The 23,796-nt window shown below is 36.8% G+C and overlaps 3 protein-coding genes and 1 pseudogene across 10 annotated transcripts in view; 3 read left to right on the top strand and 1 right to left on the bottom strand.

Annotated features, from left to right (window-relative positions):
• LOC135223596 (aminopeptidase N-like) overlaps positions 1-23,796 on the bottom strand; it is a 72,403-nt gene that overhangs the window by 14,286 nt on the left and 34,321 nt on the right. The gene's annotated exons all lie outside the window — the stretch shown is intronic.
• LOC135224245 (endoplasmic reticulum aminopeptidase 1-like) lies at positions 1,607-3,928 on the top strand. Its single transcript, XM_064263096.1, has 6 exons — positions 1,607-1,795; positions 2,103-2,258; positions 2,531-2,661; positions 2,862-3,039; positions 3,317-3,520; positions 3,874-3,928. Exons 1-6 carry the CDS (start codon positions 1,716-1,718, stop codon positions 3,926-3,928), a joined length of 804 nt encoding a protein of 267 aa, XP_064119166.1. The 5' UTR covers positions 1,607-1,715.
• LOC135223597 (aminopeptidase N-like) lies at positions 3,963-6,211 on the top strand. Its single transcript, XM_064262151.1, has 4 exons — positions 3,963-4,084; positions 4,267-4,348; positions 4,632-4,813; positions 6,024-6,211. The coding sequence occupies exons 1-4, from the start codon at positions 3,985-3,987 to the stop codon at positions 6,065-6,067; spliced, it is 408 nt and encodes a 135-aa protein (XP_064118221.1). The 5' UTR covers positions 3,963-3,984; the 3' UTR covers positions 6,068-6,211.
• Positions 7,165-23,796, top strand: part of LOC135224246 (aminopeptidase N-like) — a 20,553-nt pseudogene continuing 3,921 nt past the window's right edge.

A 23,796-nucleotide genomic window follows, 5' to 3' on the forward strand; every position in this document is an offset into this window, starting at 1 on the left:
ATTACTCGTGAGAGTAAGTGTGCATGTTCAATATAAGAAATCGCCTTTTTATAAATCTCTGCGGTTCAGTATTTATCAAATCCAGTAGTAGTTTTTCTTTTTTAGTAGTCACAAATGAACCATATTTTTCAGGATTAATTGCTTGTTTGATAGATTTAAGCATAATCGTACTTTTCAAATCTCTACCTTTGCTTCGGCGATTGTTGCCAAGAGGTCCCAGCTTGCTAAGGCATATTTCACCTGAAATTTACATATTCAGAGATAATGTAATATACTTTATAATATCTATATCTATATATATATATATATATATATATATATATATATATATATATATATATATATATATATCGAAGGGCAAAATCTCGTCGTTGTTGTTCCTCATGCTTTAGTTTAAGCTTGATACACATATGTCAGGACGGATTTTTACTCCTGGGTAGCCTGTACTGTTGCAAATGATAATAAGAGTGCAAATAATAATGCTAGCTTTGCTCCAAATATTTTCCATTCAGATGAAATGTTTTCTTTCCTCAACGTCTTCCAGTTTATACTATCTATCGCACTGGGCATGAGTATATTAACTAAAGTTTGTGCTTAATATATCCTTTCATTTAACTTATCAGATGAATCGCTCTAATAGTAATGAATGGACCAACATTCGACTACCAACGACACTCCACCCCGTTCATTACGTCGTCAAGCTTCAGCCATTTCTAAATGACAGCAACACTTTCCAAGGGTATATCGAAGTGGAGCTAGAAGTTGTCAAGCCAACGTCGAGAATCATACTGCATTTGGCAGACCTTGTTGTCAAGAATAACACAGCCAATGGTAAGTCACGAAGGCCCAAGAAAATTGAAATTATTATTATCTTCATTATTATTAGCTCTTCGATAAAAAAAATTGATGGTTAACTTACGTGAGGTTTATAGAACATACAGGTGGATCATTTCCATTTACTTTAATTCGAATAATATTCCCTCAAAAGTGCCATTTTCTTATATGGTATTCTATTAACTTGAGAAAACGCTGCAGTGATACAAGTCTTAGTGAAATGGTTTCACTTAGGGGCCCCATTTCACTAAATAGAAAAAAAAAAAAAAAAAATTGTACTTTGATACACCCTTCAATGTAGTTTTATCAGAAGCCTCCTAAAACCACAGACTGTAATGTATCTTCAACATATTTAAACGAAGGGAACGATGTTTAGCATTATCACTCAGTGATCTTTCTGTTGGTATACTCTGATCCCCGAGGGGATAGTACTGAACACGGCGTCCCCATGGAGCTTCCACCATGTTTAGTACTATAGCAGATTCACATCAGCCGTGCATCTGAGGCCTAGGCAAGTCCCTTGCTACGATCCTGATTGGCTGTTTTGGAAGACGTATCCCTCAGGAGAAGTGGAACATACATCCTGCCTATGTGAACTCTCTCTTGAGACAGAGTTTCCAGCCAATCAGAATCGTCGTAAGGGACTGCCTAGACATCAGATGCACGGCTGATGTGAATCTACTACAGCATCTCGGAGTAGGTGACGCGTAAAGGTGGATAAATGACGAGTTAATAACCTTTCTGTTCATTGCAGGTGTCCACTTTAAAACAAACGCCGACGGTCTCATCCAATTCGTCAGGAGAAATATAACTCGGATCGAGAACAGTACACCTTGCAACTGCGGCGCCGCCTTCGTCAGGGTAAAGCTTATTTACTGTCAATGCAGTTCGAGGGTGTCCTTAACGAGATTCCTCGCGGCTTTTATAAAACTTCGTACGTGGATAAAGATGGCGTTGAAAGGCGAGTATCAGTCTTAATATTTTTTTTTTTTCATCATTCTTGATGCTCAACGCTTTTGACGACTAGAATTTATTGACAAGCAAATCATAATTTAATAGTCTAAGGTTTGATTTTATGGTATTACAAAATTGGAGTTTAAAATAGGCTATTAGAAATGCCTCCTTGGTCTTCTGAAGCAGAAAGCTTGGGTTCCAAAAAAGTTTTGAATATGTTTTTCTTGAAAAGCACTGTCCTTTTGAAGCAGGGTGCTACTTCAAAATAATGAACTACTGTATTTTGAACGTTCCTTCTTCCATTCTAATTGCAGAAAATTAGCTGTGACGCAGTTCTGGCCAGCAGATGCCCGTAGAGCTTTCCCTTGCTTTGATGAACCAGCGCTGAAAGCAACATTTGATATCCATATAGCCAGAGAGAGTCACATGACTGCTATATCCAACATGCCTCTTATCAGAACGACTCCCGTGTATGTGGTTGCTAGATGGTTGTATTATATCTATCAAGAACCAAATGCTTATTTTTTTCTTTCATTACAGTCATAGAGACAATGAAACCTTGTACATTTTTGGTTTCATTTCATATCTTAGAAGAATCATAGTCAACTTTACCTGTCCGGATTAACTCTAGTCAGTACCTAGCATATATATCATTCTGCTCATAAATGTCAGTACAAAAACTGAAAAGAAGAATTTGAATGTTCTGTACGTTTCAACATTACTTTAATTTTTATTTCGTTAGTCCCAACCGAGATGGATGGCTGTGGGACCAGTTTGCTACCACTCTCAATATGTCCACGTACTTAGTAGCATTCCTTATATCAGACTACAGCTTCCGAGATCTGGAAGGTCAAGGAAAGGGACGCCTGAAAGGTTTGTGGAGTCTGTTTGTCATTTTATATTTTCAAAGATTAATCTTTTAAAAATATTACACTTCCTCAGATGAAACTACTATAGCACGTTTGTCTTTAAGTCAGCCTCCATTTCCATATTATAGGTATAAAATTTCTGTAGAAACAGAATGTAAACTAATTAATGATCATAAAATACCTTCTTCAACATGAACGTCATAGTATGGACAAGTGAAGATAAATTAGACCAGACATCCTTAGCCCTTGAAGTGGGGTCCTTTGCGATGTCTTTCTTCGAGGACTACTTCAACCTGCCCTACCCTTTGAGGAAGATGGACATGGCAGCAGTTCCGGAAACGACATTTCAAGCCATGGAAAACTGGGGTCTCGTTACATACAGGTAATTGAATCGCCGAAGGAGCACAGTATTTGTATTGACTGTTCCAGCGATAAAGCTATGGAAGAGTAGGCTACATCATTAATGAATAAGGGAAAGCATGTCTGTACGATATTAAAAACTGACATATTCCTTCCTCGGGGCTAGGTTTTTTCTATCTTGCTTTCATTTGGCCTGAGAAAAAAAATGTTGCAATAAATATAGCTCTGTTTATTATCTGCAAACTGTGGACGTAAACAAACGCAGTCCCCTGAAAACTGTTAGCGCTTTCTCTCCTCAGGGAATCTGTGTTGTTAGCCGACCCTAAACGCGCCTCTGCATCGCACCGAAGGCAAGTGTCCCAGTTGGTGGCGCACGAACTGGCTCATCAGTGGTTTGGGAATCTTGTGACATTCAAGTGGTGGACGGATCTTTGGCTGAACGAAGGCTTTGCTACCTACATGTCCGATGTTGCTATTGATCAGGTAATTGGAATATTTTGGGGGTAACTACTCTAAGCATTTTCTGATTTTTCTATGGGCCGTTATGGATACTTCTGAAGTTATGTTTGATGTTGGAAATACCATTAGCAATGTGATAAAATTTTAAATGAGGCAATATAGATCTCATAATTTAATTTAAACATTCATGCTAAAGTGTACCTCTAAATGTAATCGCTGAAAAATAACAACATATTTGCAAATTCTGTTGTTATCGAACGGCCTGATAATTTGACAAAAATCAATGAAATATATAATTTTTTAATTGCAAACAGTGCTGTTCTAATGAATAATAGGAAATAAAGCCAGGTGATTAGCACTATTTAATACCTAATGGGTTTGCTTTGATACTTTCTAGTGAGTTAACTTTGATATTCGAACTCATAGTAGAACATGAACATCTTATATTGTAGATGGAACCAGCTTGGGAATTTTGGAACAATTTGTTGTCAGTCGACTTCAGTCCGTAATGACAATGGATTCACTGAAATCCTCCCATCCGATTAGCAAGCCTCTTGCAAACCCTGCCGATATAGATCAGGTTTTCGATCAAATCCCTTATAGCAAAGGTAAGGTTCTTTTCTTTCTATGATCTTCGGGAACGTTTTCCAGAATACGAGATGTTAATTTCTGTTTTACTCTGCGCACGTACTACATGGGTATGATGGCACACGAATGTATTGGTGTAAATTCGTTCTTTTAGGGAACAATAATCCTCTGTGTCTTATCTCTGTTTATTTTAATTTCACAGGCGCCTCTGTAATACGAATGATGAAACATTTCCTGACAGAAAGTACCTTCAAGAAGGGTCTTGCAGCTTATTTATCTTCAATGTAAGTCCACAAAGTTTATTCTGGGTTTAACCCACCATGATTAAGGGTCATACCTAAAGTATGCTTTCAATAAAAATTATTTTTTATGTAAATCCATCGAGATATCAGGCCCCTGACTAAGATCTTTCAGTTTAAACAAAAACTTCATTTTGATAAGCACAAAACAGAAGAACCAATTCATTCATAATGAAAAATTACCAAGGATTCCTGAGAGAAACCCAATCCCTCACTCTCTCTCTTTAATTGAATCATGAAAATGCTGTTTACAACACAAAAATTTCAGGAGTTATAAGAATGCCGACCAGGACGACTTGTGGCGGTATATGACAGTTTCAGCGCATCAGGATGGATCTTTGCCCAAAGATCTGACCGTCAAGACAATTATGGACACCTGGACGCTGCAGGAAGGCTACCCTGTCCTTACGGTTATCAGAGATTCTAACGGCAACCGCCAGAGTTACGCAGGTCGAGCAAAAAAAAAAAAAAAAAAAAAAAAAATTGCTTGTGAGCATTTACCTCTTTTCAAGCGTAAATGCTGTTCAGCTTTCAAGGAAATGTATGGCCAGTTATTAATGTAACTCTGAATCGGATAATCATATTCATTTACAGATAATCTGATAAACTTTTAACACAAAATACAAATTTTCTCAAATAGCCAAGTAGTGTGCTTCGATGAAAAAGCATTTATTAATTTTAAGATTAAATCTTATTCGAGTTTTTTGTATAAGTGTATGCAATACTACAATAAATTTCAACTTAGGGACCCGTAAATTCAATTTGTATTTATTCAGAGGCAGCACCATGCCAGCAGTGATCTAACACAGCTCCTGCTCGAGGCAAGATAACCATGAAAGCGTCTGTCCTCATTGTTCGTTAAGCCTCACATACCAGACACCGATTACTATTAGGCCTTTATCCAATTACTTCTTGGCATTCATGAAGTTAGTGATAGTCTTACTTGGCTAATAATACTAGGAAATCAAACTTTCTAGGAATTCATGAAGTTCTACACATCCAGTTGGAAGGACAGGTAGTAGTAATTTTCTAAATTTTGGATAGATTTTTACGAGTTTTCGAGAACAACATATTGATTACTCTATGCAAAAATTATATCCAAATGATTCATATATGAATTGATAAGAATATTATCTTCAAAACCAAGGAAGATGGATTTCACTTGGATATTTATCTGGAAAATTCCTACTACTGGTAACCCAATATAATTTAGCTTCATTAACTGCCCACCTTCCTTAGGCAATCTTATGTGAACATGCTGAATATACTTACAAACGTATCAACAATCCCCTAGCTACATATTCTCTGGGAAAAAATTTAAGTAATTTTTTTATCTGATATATCTGCTTTTCCATTCTAGTAAGTAGAACAAACTGTTTAACCTTTCCAAATTATATTTCACGACTTTGCTCAGTAGAAACATGATTTAAAGTTTTTGAATAAATTCAGTAAAAGTGATGATTGACATAGTTTGTCAGTAGTTCAGAGCATTATGTGGCATCTGAAATTTCTTTGTTATCTCTACATCCTCTTGGGTAGAGTTAGTTCATCGTTTTTATTTACAATAAATATATGAAACTCCCCATTTCTGCTTGAAAAAATACTTTTCTAGGCTGTGCTCTCTGAGAATCCAGAAGTAAAATTTCCAGAGTTTCCACAGAAACGTTACTTGCTGGGAGGAGAGGAACAAGATCTAGGATATAGATGGTGGATCCCAGTCACCTTCACAAGCCGGAACCGTCGCAGCTTCCGCCACACGCGGGCTCAGACTTGGCTTAGCAACCACGCTGATCACGTGACAGTGACGGGGCTCCCTCATCCGAGAGAATGGGTCATTTTTAATCTGCAGATGACCAGGTAAAAGCGGCAGTTCTGTTTGTGACTGAATGGCATTTTAGGTAAAGGAAAGAGTTTACCTCACAGATGAATATGCACTCAAAGTATAACGCAAGCCTTTCATGACTGAATGGAAGTAGTTTTTCCATATTAAATATTATATATACAAAATAATATATATATATATATATATATATATATATATATATATATATATATATATATATATATATATATATATATATATATATATATAGTAATGCACGTGTGGGATTATACATTATACATACATACACATACTATCTGCATATATATATATATATATATATATATAATATATATGATATATATATATATAGATATGTATATATATATATAAAATATATATATATATATATATATATATATATATATATATATATATTGGAGATGTACTGGATGTCTGAAAATGGGATTTTGCGGATGCGGATTTATAAAAAAAATTTGGATAATCTGCGGATGCATATGTTCATACCTGATACATCTCTAATATATATATATATATATATATATATTATATATACATATGTGTGCATTTATATACAATCTCACATGCTATATATATATATATATATATATATATATATATATATATATATATATATATATATATATATATATATATATATATATATATATATATATTATATATATATATATATATATATATATATATACACTTTTCAACAATTCCCTTTAGACAGTTCAAGCTCCGGAACTCTTTCAAAGTTCTGTACTGGCTGACATATAAGCTATCTTCCTTCGTTTCCATTGGAAGATTCTTGCTTTGATAGTTAAACTTCGATCTGGCCGATGTTGTTTCAAGTTATGGCTTCTGCTACTGAGCTTACATACCCTACTCTCTATAAGCTTTTTTTTTCTTTTTAGTCCTTGATTTGACCCCATATGCTTCTTCATCCTCGAACATGAATGTGCTTTGTGGCAAGTTTTACTCATGTTTACGCGTAAGCCCCACAAGTCCCCCCACTTTCCATTTGATTAAGTTAACATCTCCATAAAAAAATAAAAAAACTCCGATAAATTAATGATTTGTCAAGGGTCTTACATTAACATTCAGTATGAAAGGTCTTTGGAATAACGAGTGTGAATGATATAACCCTGATTCCCTCACAGAATAAAATCAGCTCAAGCATCTTTATTAAAATGAATACGCCTTTTTCAGGATATTACCGGAGTGAATTATGACGATTACAACTGGAGTCTCCTGGCGTATCAGCTCCAACAAGAACATGAAGTTATCCATGTCACCAACAGAGCCCAGATAATAGACGATGCTCTTAACCTGGCCAGGGCAGGTAATTGTCTTAGTTATTGTTGCTTTTGGGTAAAAGAAGACGAAGCAAAAAACAAAAAGATATTCATTAAGACAATGAAACTCATGATTTAACCTTTCAGCAAACAACAAATGACCCTGATTGTTGCAGCACTGATTAATAGGAAATAACATAAACATTACATAAATATTCACATAAACATTTAGATGGCACTTAACCTGGCAAGGCAGTTAATAGTATTAGTTGTTGCTTTTAGGTAAAATTGGGGAAAAAAGGAAAAATTTAAAGCCTACTTGAGGTAGAAAAAACAAATTCCATTCATTAACTTTCAGTGTTGTTTTACTAAAAAAAAATCCTGATAAATGCAACACTGATTAAGAGCCAATAACGTTAATATTCCTTAAGTATTTATATAATATTCAGACAGTTCTTCTTTTTTGCAGGTATGCTTTCATATAATTTCGCCATGAATATGACGAGGTATCTGACGGAAGAAAAAAGTTATGTTGTGTGGAAAGCAGCGTTTCTCTAACATGCATTTTCTCTATGATATGTTCAAGCACACGGCATCTTATGGAGCCCTAAAGGTAACCTTTGCCAGTCTCTATATCTCTCCCCGTTGCTATTCTACTCATGTCTTGCCATCTGTGAGTCAATCTCTCTTCAGTTCCCTGACGACCCAACCCATTTTGATCAAAGAAGCACCTCTCTGGTACTTACATTTTAAACTGGAAGTCGTATCCTCACATTTTTTTTTATTACTTTTCACGAATCAAATATCTCTACCCGTATGACCCTTAAAGCCGTTCTCATTAAAATTTAGGTTTTTATGTTAATTAGAACCCCTAATCAAAACATGAATTTCGTCTTGGATTTCTTAAATTCTCAGATGAAATATTTAATTAGTTTCAAATTATTTTGTGAAATTTATTTTTCATCGCAATTTATGCTTCACGTTCCAGTAAAACCACTCATTCCCAATTAAAAAGGAGATTTTTGAATAAGCTGGCCTTATGACGAGGCAGCTGGAGTCCAAGTCGAGAATCGGAGAGAGGTGAAATACCTGCTCATGATCAGCAATCCTGGCAAACACATTGTGATGAATAAAGAGAGTAAAGGGTATGAAACCAAACTAAATACAAGAACAATAATAATACCGAAAGGTCCATGGGAACCTTAAGGGGTAAGGCTAACTGAGCGATTAAGGATTACCTACCTTACAGATATCTTTGTCTTCGTCGTTAGATTTGCTTGTATCACAGCCAAAAAAACCTGGAATGTGAAAAGAAGTGGTAGCTTAAAATTTCAAATAAAAAGAAAAAATACCTTGAAAATATCGAGAAGACTTGAGAGTGCCATGACTCCCGGATCCAATGTTTTTTCATGGAAAATACTGACTAAATCTTCCAAATGTTCCAGATCTTTTTGAAATTGTACAGAAGGGCTATATGATATTTTTTCCTTTTATATATGAGACCCAGTTCTCACTTGTTTCCTCTATATCAGCTGAGCCTCAAGATAGATACTTATTCCTAAACTTATGTGCTATGAATCCTCCCCAATAACTTACTCATTTATTATCACTGATCCTGGTTCTCTCTTCTTTAATAGAACAAAATGATTAATAAGTCATGGTTATGAAAATGCAAAGTCTGCCCCACACAAAACTATATATTATCATTCCACTCTCCTGGGTTAGTCTAAGTAATCACTCCAAGTCTCAAAATGTCAACTGCTACATTGTAATAGTCAGGTTTAGAGAATCCCGTTTCTAGAACCATGATACGGAACCCATCTGTAATAAGAGATATTCATTATATTCCCTATTACACAATATTAAATAAAGGTATACACTGCACAATTCTCTCTTTTCAAAGGCAACTGTTTCTAAGTCATTTAAATATGTGCCATACCTTGAGATGGGTTTTCCCTCAACCCCTGGTGTCCTTCTCGACCGTCTTTCTTCTTATCACAAAGGAATGTGTCTTTCCCTCAAGTGTCTCGAACGGCAGGACCTGTTATGCACGTACAAACGCATGTACATACCCACCATGCCTCAAAACTGCCTGTGGCAACAGCTCGAGCAGTCACCAATAATGCACACACATGAAATTCCTTCGTCTAAAATTCACTAACACTAGCCTATAATATGGCTTGGCTACCTATGTCCTTTGTGCACTCCTGTCGCACACCACGTCAGCAACTAATGCACAATGTATCAATTTGACACATGATTTAGTACTACCTCCGTTGCTGGAGCCCTTGTACCTCGCTGGATGCACAGAAGTTTAAGAACTATTAGCGCACAAATTGAGTAACTTTCATTGATGAAAAACTCATCCTCGTCACTATGATAAGCAGGACTCAACAAATAGTTTGTAGACACTGGTCGAGTACGTAAACCATCTTGAAACAACTCAGCATGCGCCATTATTCAACGTCTGCGACCCTCGTGAGTGTATCAACACCCTCTCATCGCGAAACTTAGATTCAACATTTTCTTCTGAAGGAAACGTGGTCACCACCCCGTTGTCAAGGAAATATCCCATGACTTCTATGCAAGTGCTACTCGCACCTGCCTATAGAAGATTGTAGACTCCTGATTTATCCCAGAACATATCCTGAGATGATTATACCGACAACATCTCATCCGTTCAAAGGCAGTTCATCAGATCAATCGCCACATGTGTGTAGACTCGACTCAACCTCTGGTACTGTAGAACGAAGTCATTTCCATCACCACCATCACGTGAAGTTGGGAATTCTCTAAAGTCATCATGTGTCCATATATAAAAAGTCACATGATCATAGAATAGCTAAAGTCTTGCTTTACTCCACAAATCCGTCATTTATTAATATACTCAATCTCCTAGTCAAATATTAAAAATTCCTCACAAAAGAAAATATAATTTTTTCCCACTGAATCCTCACAAGTAATCCCATATCTGACAAACACACTATCAAAAGAGAACCCATAATGTCTAACAGCAAAACCCCTTTATTTTTTATATAACTTACCTCCATGAAATATAATGCCGAACACCCCTTCTATCTAATTCATATACCCAACAAATTATATCTCCTGTCTAAAATAGAAATGCTATTTAAAGCTTAACACCAATTACGACATCTCTCGTAGGAAGAGAAAAAAAAGAAAAAAAAATATAATAACAACAATAATAAGTGAACTTTCCCCCATTACACAGTGCACATAAGAGAAGAAAAACATATACATAATCCAATATTTTCCCCAAAAATGTAATTTGTACCGTTACGGAATTTGCTACCGCAACAATCCCATCAACTAGAAATGACCAGGAAACCAAACAACCCCCTTACATGATACATCTCTGTGGAATGCCAGAGTCAACATCTTCGAGAATAGTGCAAATCTCCGAGTAATCAACTCGAAAGGAAAAAATCAGCAACCGGACTCATCACAGCATTATCAGCAAAAATCCTCCTGTGAACACCTCAGGTGCTTTGAACCACACTATAGATTTGTCTAGTCAGACTTGCATCCCAGAAACCATTATTCTCCAAATATTTATACTAACACCATATAGCCACATTCCACAAATTTATCACCAGGATATCACCAAGGTGCCCCAAAAAAATTGTCCTTAAAGCATAACTCCTCCATGACATTACCCCAATTATATAAAACCTCAATGCAGTAGTGTCACTTGCCCCAATAGTCACAACACCAAAAGAAATTCAGCCCCAAATCTCATACGCACAGGAATTATCTCATGTTTATCATCACGTTTCTCAGCTAAAACAAAAATTCGCCGTATTTTCAAACAACTTTCAACATAAAATATTAACCTCGGAATCTTACGCCAAAACGCCACAGATTTGCGCATATAATATAAGAAAAAATAATAGAAAAAAATAGTAGAAGAAAAAAAATGAAAGAAAAAAAAACGAGAAAAAAAAACGTATTTTCACCACAATTTACAAAAGCCAGATAACAACCAAAAAATGCAATTGTGCGCAATATATTAATCACCACAACCGATTCTTTTCAATTTTGAGATATATGTTAACCTTGACCGACCTGCTTTTCTTCTAAGACTACAAATCTGTTTTCAATTTTTTTCTCAATGACTTTAAAAAGACCTTCAAACTTCGGACCTAATTTGTAGTTCAGTTCACTTCTCACATTAAGTTTTTAAAAATACCTTGTCTCCGACATTTATCTTGGGATCAGATGTTTTACTGATACTTTTCTGTACCATCTCTCTGGTTTTGGATTCGAGAATTATGGCTGAGACAAGCATGTCTCTCTCGCTGTGGATACCAATGCCTCGATCGTATCCTCCCCGTGATGAGGTATAGTTAGCAAATCAAATGTGCCTCGTGCTGGACAACCAGAATTTTAAAGGAATCACTAACCATAGTGTTAATACTATGTCTAACAACATCATATATCTGTCCCAATTCTTATCATTACTACCTACAGTTTTCCTATGGAGCCTTGAGCACTTTCCTGTTTGTTCATTCACACAACCCATTAGCCTCAGGTCTGTATGGAATAATTGTTACTTTCTGTATCCCCATGACTTCGCTAAACATTCCAAAGTTTTGTTCACAAATTCTCTACCATTGTCGGTCAATACAACTTCGGGTGAGCCGTATCTGCAAATGGTGCCATTGAAAAAGCTACAGCTACTTCTTCAGCCGTTTTATGCTTAAATGGAAAATTTCTACTATCCTTGTAAGTTCATCTTTTATCACTAACAAGTACTTGTTTGCATACCTAGACTCACAAAATTTCCTAGGATATCCATATGTATTCTCTGAAAAGGTCTACTCGGTATAGGATACGATCTTAACTTGCATGAAGTTTTCCTTGCAGGCTTGCATGCCTCGCACACTGTACAATTTCTCACAAAATTTTCCACATCTTTCCCGATGTTTTTCCAAATGTATTTAGCACGAACCTCATCATACGTTTTTTTCTATTCCCAAGTGTGGACTACCGAACCTTCAATGAACTATATCTAAAACCACTGGAATTAGGGCTTTCGGAATTACGATCTGTGTAGTATCTCCTTTACTTTCACTGGTTCTCAATTTATGTTTAATTTTCCTAACAGATAGATTACCTTCTAACTCCAAACCCAAAAAGAAAAAGGCAACTTATAACGTTCCTGACTAATTCCCCTCTTAGAAATGCTTTTGCGTCTGCTAGAATCTCGTCTTCATCTTACCTTTGCTCTATGAGACCCACATCCCATTGTATAGCCTCACTAGTGACTTGCGCGACTTGGAATCCTTCCATGTCGTGAAAACTTCTACTAGAGCATCTGCAACTACATTAAATTTGCCCTCTATATATTTGAGCTTTGCATCAAAATCTCTGATAGTTAAAAACCATCGACCTCTTTTAGGCGACAAATTGGGTTTATTAAAAGATCTAATAATGGCTATAAAAGGCTACGGGATAGAATTTCCCATCAAACTTTGCATAAGGCAGGCACCTATACCTTCCTGGCTGGCATCAGTCACAAATGTAAAAGGTTTGCTAAAATCTGAAAACTTCAAAATAGGGGGATTCATTAGCACGTCCTTGAGCTTTTGAAAACTCTCCGCCTGGGGTTCCTTCCATTGAAATTGAACGTCTTCCCGCATACATCAGTTAGGGGAGCAACTATATTAGAGAACCCTTTCACAAACCTCTTGAAGAAACCAGCAATACCCAGGAATGAATTAATCTCTTTCGTTTGATCGGGGGGGGGGAGGGGGGGGTGAGGGGGGGTCAAAAAATTCGCTATTGCTTTGACTTTATCGTCATTTACTCTAACCCCTTCCTTAGATATGACATGGCCTAAATATGTGATTTGCTTTTTCAAGAACAAACACTTAGCTAGCTTAATTTTCAACCCCGCCAATCTAAGCCTCTTAAGTATTTCTGTAAGTACTTCCAGGTGTTGCGCGATCATGTCTGTTGCGACCAATATGTCATCCATATACACAAAAACATTTTTACCCAATAACCCGTGCAAAACTGTTTACCAAACTGGTAAAAGTCATTGGACTGCCCATTAACCGAAAGGCATTCGCGTAAATTCAGTGTCCTTGGGCACTGAAAAAGCCGTATATTTATTGCTACTTTCACTAAGAGGGACCTGCAAAAAACCCTGCGCCAAATTAATTAACCTATAAATATATGTCCCCCAATTTCAACAAAAAGATGTGGTATGCATGCAACTGGATAGGGGTCAGGGATCGTCTTTTCATTTAAACGTCTAAAATCGATGCATACACGGACAGAACTGTCCTTCTTAGGCACCGCTAACAAGGGAAAGTTGTAAGGAGACACGCTAGGTCGAATGATTCCTTTCTTCTTCCCATCTATTGACCTCTTTCTCTACCGTTTCTCTGATTTGAAAGGTATGCGGTATGCAGGAATATAAATAGGTTTTGTGCCACTCTCCAAATTTACCTTATGCTCTAGCACATTAGTCAACCCCTAACAACCCCAATTTAATTACATTTGCTTTATGAATCGCTTTCTCACTTATATGATCAGGATACATTAAATATGAAAGCTGCTTACAAATTAGTTTCAAATTCCTTTTCCAGGTAATCTGGGGAACAAATTCATAAGGCTCTTAAGAATAGGTTGCTGGCTACACCTATCTTGATAGAAATGTCATAATAACTAAAGTAGTGAATGTATGAAAGTGAGAACGCTGGTTTTCTGTAAATGGTAAATTTGTATTTGTCGTGTCTCTAATTATTACAATATCAAGAAAAAAAAGGAATTTTGAATTATCCCAAAAATGTTGTGTCTCTAATTATTAAAACATCAAGAAAAGAAATTTTGAAGTCGGTTTCCCATTCAAATTTAAATTTGATGCTAGGCACTGATGTGTTTAACTTTGAAAGGAACTGTCCCAAAATGTTAGGACATCATCTACTCATCTCATCCATAAGCATGTTTTTGGGTTTTATGCATTTATTACTGTAGTTTCAAAGTATTCCATGTATAGATTGGCTAAAACAGGACTTAAAAGACTAATCATGCTACACAATCCGAATTTTTGCTTGTAGAATGACTCCCGAATGAAAATACGTTATTAGATACACATAATTCAACCAACCTTATTATTTTGTCAAGAGCGAGTGGGAAATTATCTGAATAGGGGGCTAACTTTTCCTTATAAACTGAAGAACGTCCTGTACTTGTACCTTTGTGAATAGGGAATCTACATCAAGGCTTGAAAGTTTTATGTTGTGAAGTGGTATATGTGCTTCTCTGAATGTGTGACAAAAATCTTCTGAATGTTTAATTTGAATGAGAGAAAAAGTGCCCAAAAAAGGGGAAAGGAGGCCAGCTAACATTTAAGAAATTTTGTAATTGAAAGCTCCGGCACATGAGGTGATGGGTCTAAATGGGAAGATTGTCTTTGTGAGTTTTGGGAAGGCCATAAAAGTAAGGTAGTTTTGGGTTACTGACTTTAAATTTCTTCAATAGTTCAATCCCCTTTTTTTCTTGGCCAATTAATCTTACTTTCCTAAAAAATTCTGTGGGGAAGTTTTGGATGGGTATTTTTCGTCAATTTGTCGCAAGTGTTTGTGTCACTAAGGAGTTGGATGATTTTGTCAAGGTAGACATTTTTGTCCATGATTACGATTTTGCCGTCTTTGTCGGACCTACTTATTACAACATCTAACTTTTTTTAGCGAGCGGATGGCTATCATAAATCTGCGGGTATAGGATATTTCTTATTAGGGTCAGTTAAAGCATTTAGCGAAACATCTTTTGAACATATTTCTTCAAGGCTGTAATTTTTATCCGACAAAAATCAACGCACTCTTTTGTGACAAAAACTACTTATGACAAATTGACGAAAAATCTCACCCAAAACGTCCCTACAGAATTATTTAGGAAAGTAAGATTAGTTGGCCAAGACAAAAAAAGCATTGAACTATTGGAGAAATTTTAAGTCATTAACCTAAAGCTAATTTACGTTTATGGCTTTCCTAAAACTCACAAAGATCAATCTTCCATTTGGACTCATCATCTCATGTGCGGGAGCTTTCAATGATAAAAATTCCTAAATGGTTAGCTGGCCTCCTTTCCCCTTACTTAGGCACTTTTTCTCTCAGTAACATACATATTCGAAAGATTTCTGTCACAAATTCAGAAAAAAAAAACTGTCACAAATTCAGAACAAAAAACTTCACAACAAAAAACTTTCAAGCCTTGATGTAGATTCCCTATTCACAAAAGTACCAGTACAGGACGTTCTACAGTTTTTGAGGGAAATATTAGCCCCCTATCAAGATAATTTCCCACTGGCTCTTGACAAAATAATAAAATTGGTTGAATTATGTGTATCTATTAACGTATTTTCATTTGGGGAGTCATTCTACAAGCAAAAAATGTGGATCTACCATGGGTAGTCCTTTAAGCCCTGTTTAGCCAATCTATACATGGAATACTTTGAAACTATAGTAATAGATGCAATAAAACCCAAAACATGCTGTAGATGAGATATGTATATATGATATTCTAGCATTTTGAGATAATAGGTGGAAGAGTTTCAACGAATTCCTTTCAAAATTAAACGCATCAGTGCCCAGTATCAAATTTAAAGTTGAATGGGAAACAGACAACAAAATTCCTTTTCTTGATGTTTTAATGATTAGAGACACGACAGAATACAAATTTACCATATACAGAAAATCAATGTTATCGCTTTCATACACTCGGTACTTTAGTTATCATGACATTTCTATCAAGATAGGTGTAGCTAGCAACCTATTCTTAAGAGCCTTATGAATTTGTTTCCCAGCTTACCTGGAAAAGGAATTTGAACTAATTCGTAAGCAGCTTTCGTCTTTAAGGTATCCTCGCCATATAACTAATTAAGCATTTTCATAAAGCAAATGTAATTTTCAACCGACACCCTCAAGAAAAGACCAGAGAGACACCTAACAATAAAATAAATATTCCACACCTGAACAGGATTAAGATGGTGATCTGGACTCTCGGAAAATCTAACCCTTTTGCCTTTACTTACCCAAATACCTTAGCCAAATCCTGATTAACACCAACAAAAGACAATCCCCAAGGTCACAGGCATATACAAAATCCCATGCAGGACTGGGACCAATCTTACATCTGTTTTATGGGAAAATCACTTCCCCTGAGATTAATATAACATAAACGATCAGTTCGGTATGAACAACAGAGCTCAGCTATATTTAACCATATAAATAACGGCAACCACAGAATAAACTGGAATTTGTCACATAATTTATAGCAGGAAATGTCGGTACAAAAGCCAGGTGATAGTCTGCGTTTGATTAAACAGAGAGAGGTAATGAACATCCCAAAGGGCACCTGCGATTCAGATATCACAGATAAAGTCTTCCTTCAACCAATGCTTAAAAAAATTAAAGAGGAATTATCAGCCAGGGTTTGACCTAACATGGCCCGCCCATCCCGGGACAAGTGGCAGGCCTCGCCTGCCTGTCCCAGGACACCCCGGGACACGTGGCGGGTCTCGCCTTGCCTTGTCCTGGGATTGCGTGGCGGGCCCCCACCCCCCCGCCCGTCTTGGTTGGGACACGTGGCGGGCCTCGCCCGCCTGTCCCATCATAGACAACACCTTTGCTTAGTCTTAGAACCAGAATATGCCACTGACTCCTTCCAATTCTCCGGGGCTTCTCTGAATCCTTTTCAGTTCTCCTGAGGCTTCTCTGAATCCTTTCAGTTCTTCTGGGGGTTCTCTAAATCCTTTCAGTTCTCCAGGGGCTTCTCTGAATCCTATGCTTCTTCTCCTGGCTCTCCACCAATCCTGTCATTTTCCTCACGCTTTCTTCAATCCTCCCAACTTTTCACTTTCAGGAATCAATAAAACTCTTAAGAAAACATTTATTTCCTTGTAACTTCAACTTCCTTCAAGGATCAACAAAGCAAACTTAGTACAAATAAACATTAAATTTTCCATACAACAAACATTGTCCTCAAATTTTTCACATCTCATCCGTCTTTGTGAGGCCTGCGCCATTCCTTGAAGATCGTGCCATTCCTTGGAGACAAACAGCTGCTCCTTCAGTTTCCAGTTGTCTTTCTCCAGGCGTCCGTTTTTCCCTGCAGGTTCTTCAGGTTGTAAACCAATTTCTCCTTCGCTCCTAGCAGCTGTCCAACCTCATCTTCCAGCTTTTTGTCCTGGACAACGGTCTTCCTCTCAGCCACGATTTCCTTTCTCTGGAAGGCATGTCAGCTCCTTCCTCTTGAGTTTCGCAGCCTCAACTTCACACTGGAGTCAGCACTTTTCCTTCCTGAGGTCTTCCACTTCCTTCTGCAGGCGCTCGAACCTGACCTCGACGTCTTTCCTGCCGGATTCGCGCTTTTCGGTCGTGTCCTTTTGTTCCTGGATGAGCCTCGCCATCCGCGCCGCTTCTTCGCTTTTTAACTGCGGGTCTTTCTCCTTCTGTCGTACGAGTTCCTCTTGCCTCTCAACCTGGCTGTTTGCCTCTGCCAACCGCATTGTTAGTTCCCTTATCCCTCTCACAGGGCATCGTTTTCTCTCCCCAATTTCCTTTGTCTTTTCCATCAGATGCTGATTTTCATCTGTGATCTTGAGGATCTTGTCTTCCAGCTGCCGATTCTCCCTCTTTTCTTGGTCGTTCTCCCTCTTCAAGAACAACGTGTCAGCTTCGAGCGAGTAGGCCCTTTCTTGCCAGGCCTGCTGTTGCAACACCTCCTGAGTGATCTGGATCACACGAGTGTGTTCTTCCCTTCCGCCCGCCTTCTGAATCTCTTCATTGTTGTCGAGCCTCTGTTGCAGCTGAAGAATTATCCTGTCCAAGTTCACCTGCTGCTCTCTCTGGCACCGGATGGTGTCTTGCCAAGCCGCAATTCTCTCCTTCAGTTCCTTCTCCTTGGGCTGTTCACTCCCATAAACAGTAGTCATGAAGAACCTTACCAGTGACTATTCCTGCGTTAAGCGGCCCACACACGCTCAAATTTTTGGTCCAATTTTTTTATGTCAAATTATTTGACATGAATTTGATCGTGTGTGGCGTAATTTGATGGCCTAAAAGGTTTGATGTCAAATTTTTTACTGATCTGATTTCAGTAGATATTTTTAGAGCCAACGTCAAATAATTTGTGCGTGTGTGGTACCTAGCAATAATTTGCGCAAATTAGTTAGTGATTAGACATAATCTGAGGAGGACGTGCGCGGCTCATCGTCATCATGGCTCCAACAAAACATGAAAAGAAATTTCTTCTTGAGCTTATTGGTGTTTATAGAAGTTTACCACAACTTTGGAACTAATTCTCAGTTCATTTAATAAAGGAGCATGACCAAATCGTTCACGACACAAATACCATTGCTGGGCCCACTTTTGTCTCTTTCGTTTCTGTGTGCTCTTCAGCGCTAAGCCAAGAGCCAACGCTGTATATGCATCCATGATGACACTCGGGAGCAAAATGAAAATTTGATGAGAAGTTTGAGCGTGTAGAGCGAACGTCAAACCGTCAAATAATTTGACATAAAAAAATTTGACCAAAAATTTGAGCGTGTGTGGGCCGCTTTAGACTTCTCTCCGTATTTCGAACAATATCTGGACATACCCAGTTCACATACTGTCCTCTCATTCTTTCTCGATTTTTCGTTGATTTTCTATATTCCACGAGAGATATTTCGATTTATCAAATATAGCAGAAAATATTCTGAACATTTTTTAACTCTGCCTTGTCTCTTGGTGTTATAAATTGCTGAAATCTCTCTCTCACTCTCAGGGATTTTTTTGCAGTACGTATCTTCTTTGTCTGATCTCTCTCTCTCTCTCTCTCTCTCTCTCTCTCTCTCTCTCTCTCCATGCGGGATTTTTGTTAATCTTATCTGTTAAAATATATTTTGGGATTTTCCTTTATTTACCTTTTGTCTATAAGAAAAACAATACTACCTACAGGCGGGCAATTGCAACATAGAGGAAAAATGGCCATTTTTCTAAGGCAAGTTTCATTTTAATTGAATTTTACAGGATAACTAATTAAAAGATACAGGTTTTAAACGAATTAGCCGAGACATCAAGAGGAATATATTTGTATATATATATATATATATTATATATATATATATATATATATATATATATAATTAACTACTCAACCACAAACATTTTCAAAAACTATAGGTAATTTTTAAGATTTTAAATGTATATCATATGGATACAAAGAAAAGATGAAATGAAATTTAATTATATTACATTTTGTCCTACATAAAAGTGAAAAAAGATATAAAGGAGTACAATTTTATTAGAACATAACTTGCGTTCGTAAACTGAAATGCAATATGAAAACAAAGTAGAAAACACTAACATCCCTATTCCTATTTAAGGCGAAAATGACACTAGCCATGAATTAGTGCGACCCGACGCAACGCGTTTGGTGTCACCGCAACCTTTGTAAGACGTTGCGTATATGTTTAATATAATATGCAGGCAGCTTTTAGAACGTCGGAAATATTTGAGACTCCTAGTAACACATTAAAAATGGGATGCAAATATGCAATTCACAATTATCTTATTATTTGAGAACATAGAAATAATAATAATTGTTTTGAATGAATACGGTTCAGCGACCATTAATCACCTGGAATCTAAATTCAGTCCCAATTCAGTAACAGAGCAAAAGTAAACACACTTTGATCAACCACAAAGTCATTTTCCAGGGAATCCATGTTATGTGACTGGAAATTCTTAGTACAATTCTGTGACGGACGGTCAATTTGAATCACAGTAGTTTTAAAGAATGTGTATTCCAATAAATATGCAGCACTCCTACAGTACTGTGTAACCACACTAAATCATCAAATTGTTTTAAACCTGAAAATTTCATAGAGATGATGAAAATTTGAATTCTATTTTCAAGTATTCAGTCATTGACTAATTAATTATGTAGTATACTACTGCGTGTTTCGAAATTAGGTTTCGAAATTAGAGGCCCTTCACAGAACAAATGGAAAGTTATGAAGTTTTCTACTATAGGCTATCTCCAAGTACATTATCTTAAGTTTCTATTAAGTCATTTTTCATTTTACATTTCTTGTATTTTAGACTGAGTGACGGAGTTAGATACAGCCATGGCTAACACTTGGAGGAAATCAGATGGATTGACCGAATCCAGGCTATAACTTTCCTTTGTTAAAAGAAACTGGAACAAAAATCCATATGACTGTTATCACGAAAAGAGTAAGAATCTTGTAAGGGTTGAAGTCCTTTCTCAGGAGTCAAAAGACATCATAGCTTTATGCAAATTGGCACTTGAACTAGACACAAAAAGGGGAAAGAAGAGAAGTTATAGTGCTGTATATCATGAGTTGAAAAAATCTGGTATCTAACCATTTCATGTTATCAGCAACCCAACATCACTCAGTAACAGAGAGAAGACTGTGCATGGTTTTGGGGTTCATTTCTTAAAGATTGGGATGAAGCTGACTTTCTCCATGTTCCCGCATCAGATGAATTCTTCATTTACACAGTCAGGAAGCCAAATCATAAAAATAACATCAACTGGGCTGCAAAGTGGATGATATCAGCAATGACGTGTGCTATCGCCAAGTTGTGAAATTTCCTGAATGTTTGGGAATTTTTCTCCACCATTTCACGGCCAAATGGTTAATGTGGATCATCAAGAAAAAGGACAGTCATGGAATGGGGAATACTTCAGAGGAACTGTGCTTACTGGTGGAGTATTTCCTCTCCTCAAGATTCTGAAAATGTGTTATCTGTTGAAGAAATCACATTTTTGCGTTACAAGGCACCATGTTGCAAGGCTCTTCAGACACAGGAGCTGCTTCGAAACTGGTATTGATTCCTTCTCGTCAAGTGAATTTCCAGGTAGCTCCCCTGACCTTAATGTGTGTGAAAACATTAGTAGTATCTTAAAGGATCGTGTTGAAATGCGCACAGTGAACTATGATGGTATACCAAGCCTCGACGACCTGCGAAGAGAGGTGACCGAAGTGCTCAGGGAAATGGAGTTTGAGTCTCAGCTTTTTTGTGATTTACTGAAATCATACCCCTCAACGAATGCAGGCTGTAGCATAGGCAGATAGAGGCCACACAAAATATCAAATACTCAAAGAGAAACTTTTAAATAAATACCTGTTCTGAATTACTATTGTTTTGTCCATATCAATTTTAGTTTGTGCTGTAGAGGGTGTGGGGGTGGGGGGTTATTTCGTAACACCCTGTATATATGTTCATACAACCGAGTAACCTACCTACCTATATTGGATATCATTTCTATCGCTATGGAATGCATCCACCTACAATTCCAGTACGTGTTATTTAGTAGAACACTGAACCGTCTTCTCTACCAGAGAGAGAGAGAAACAACAGTTACATTTGTTTTGAACTTTTAATGCACTTTTTTTTTTTTTACCTGGTGCAGTAGTTTTCATCAATTGAGACACAATAATCCATATTTAAGATAATTAATTATCTAATTAATTTTGTCTTGAGACCACTAAACTAAACAAACAAGAAAATGCTGGCACATTTCATAACATACAAACTTGCATTGTTAAGAATGCAGAAGTCTGTAGAAATAGTTATGTAGGGAATATATTAGCTAGGAAAATCTACTAGTAGAGTTATGATAGATGAAAGCAAAGGAGAGGTAGAGAGAGAGGTAGAAACTGAACGGAAAATAGGATGTTTGAAAAGTGAGACCAATTAAACCACCGCCTTCGATACAACAAGATGAGATGAGGCAAGTTGCAAGTGTTGAACCTTGACCTATCAAGTGGGTGGTTACGATGGATCACGGCACCCACTAGGATTCGCCCAAGGGTGGGACCAGAAACAGTAGGCGTTCAAGTTCAACCAATTAAGAATAAATAGGGTGTTCTCCAGTTGAAAAGAGTCTGATTTATCCTTATTTTCGATTACTTATAGAAAACAAACTAATGATGACATACGACAGGGAAAAGTTTTAATCTGTCGTGGGTCCTGAATCAAATACTGGTGCAAATACATAGAAGCTCAACTTCTCACTCCATAAAGAAAACATAATTTCAGGTCTATTTTAAATGTATTATGATGTAAACAGATATTACTATAGTAAATTCATATCACCGGTGCATCTGATGTCTAGGCCAGTCCCTTACGACGCTCCTGCTTGGCTGTTGATAAGCCAATCACGGGGCTGGAAACTCTCAGTCTCTCTCAAGAGTTCACATAGGCAGGAGGTATGTTCCACCTCTCATGAGGGATACGTCTTTCAAAAGCATCCCTCAAGAGAAGTGAAACACATCCTGCTTATGTGAACGCTCCAGCCCTGTCATTGGCTTATCAACAGCCAATCAGGAGCGTCATAAGGGACTGGCCTAGACATAAGATGCACGGCTGATTTGAATCTACTATAGATTGAGTAATGTAAACTACTAATTTTGCTTCAACATAAATGTCATAGATGACATGATAATGCATTGGCGACCTGGGATGATAGAATACTTAGTCCGCATAATCATGTTGCCACTTGATCTTTACGAGTTTTGCAGAGATGCAGATATATATAATATTAGAAATTTCATTGTCTATGAAACGCGAGCTCCAAAGATATATTTTTGAAACTCTGGACATTACCTTTGTACATAGCCGCCGTACTACCTACTAGCGATAAAAAACTGTATGCCCACAGGAGATTGTGGAGGTAATTGATTACTTGTTTACTGCACCTATTCGTAGGATATGATGATTATGAAACTTCGCACATAAGGACTTGAACGATTTATAACAATTTCGTTATACTTAAGGTACATTACTAATATATATATATATATATATATATATATATATATATATATCTATATATATATATATATATATATATTCAGTTGTATTCCACATAGGAAAATGAAAAAGGTATATCTCAGAAAATGCCCAACAGTTTCGTCCTCCAATGGACCTCTTCTTGGAGCGTTTATTAAGGAATAATAAACGCTCCAAGAAGAGGTCCATTGGAGGACGAACTGTTGGGCATTTTCTGAGATATACCTTTTTTCATTTTCCTATGTGGAATACAACTGAATTACTATATCTTCGTGCCTAAGAAGATTACCAGTACCATATATATCTATATATATATATATATATATATATATATATATATATATATAATATATATATATATATATATATCTAAATAAATATATATATATATATATATATATATATATACATATATATATATATATTTAGATATATATATATATATATATA

The sequence above is a fragment of the Macrobrachium nipponense genome, chromosome 10 (assembly GCF_015104395.2).
Source record: "Macrobrachium nipponense isolate FS-2020 chromosome 10, ASM1510439v2, whole genome shotgun sequence".
NCBI lineage: Eukaryota > Metazoa > Arthropoda > Malacostraca > Decapoda > Palaemonidae > Macrobrachium > Macrobrachium nipponense.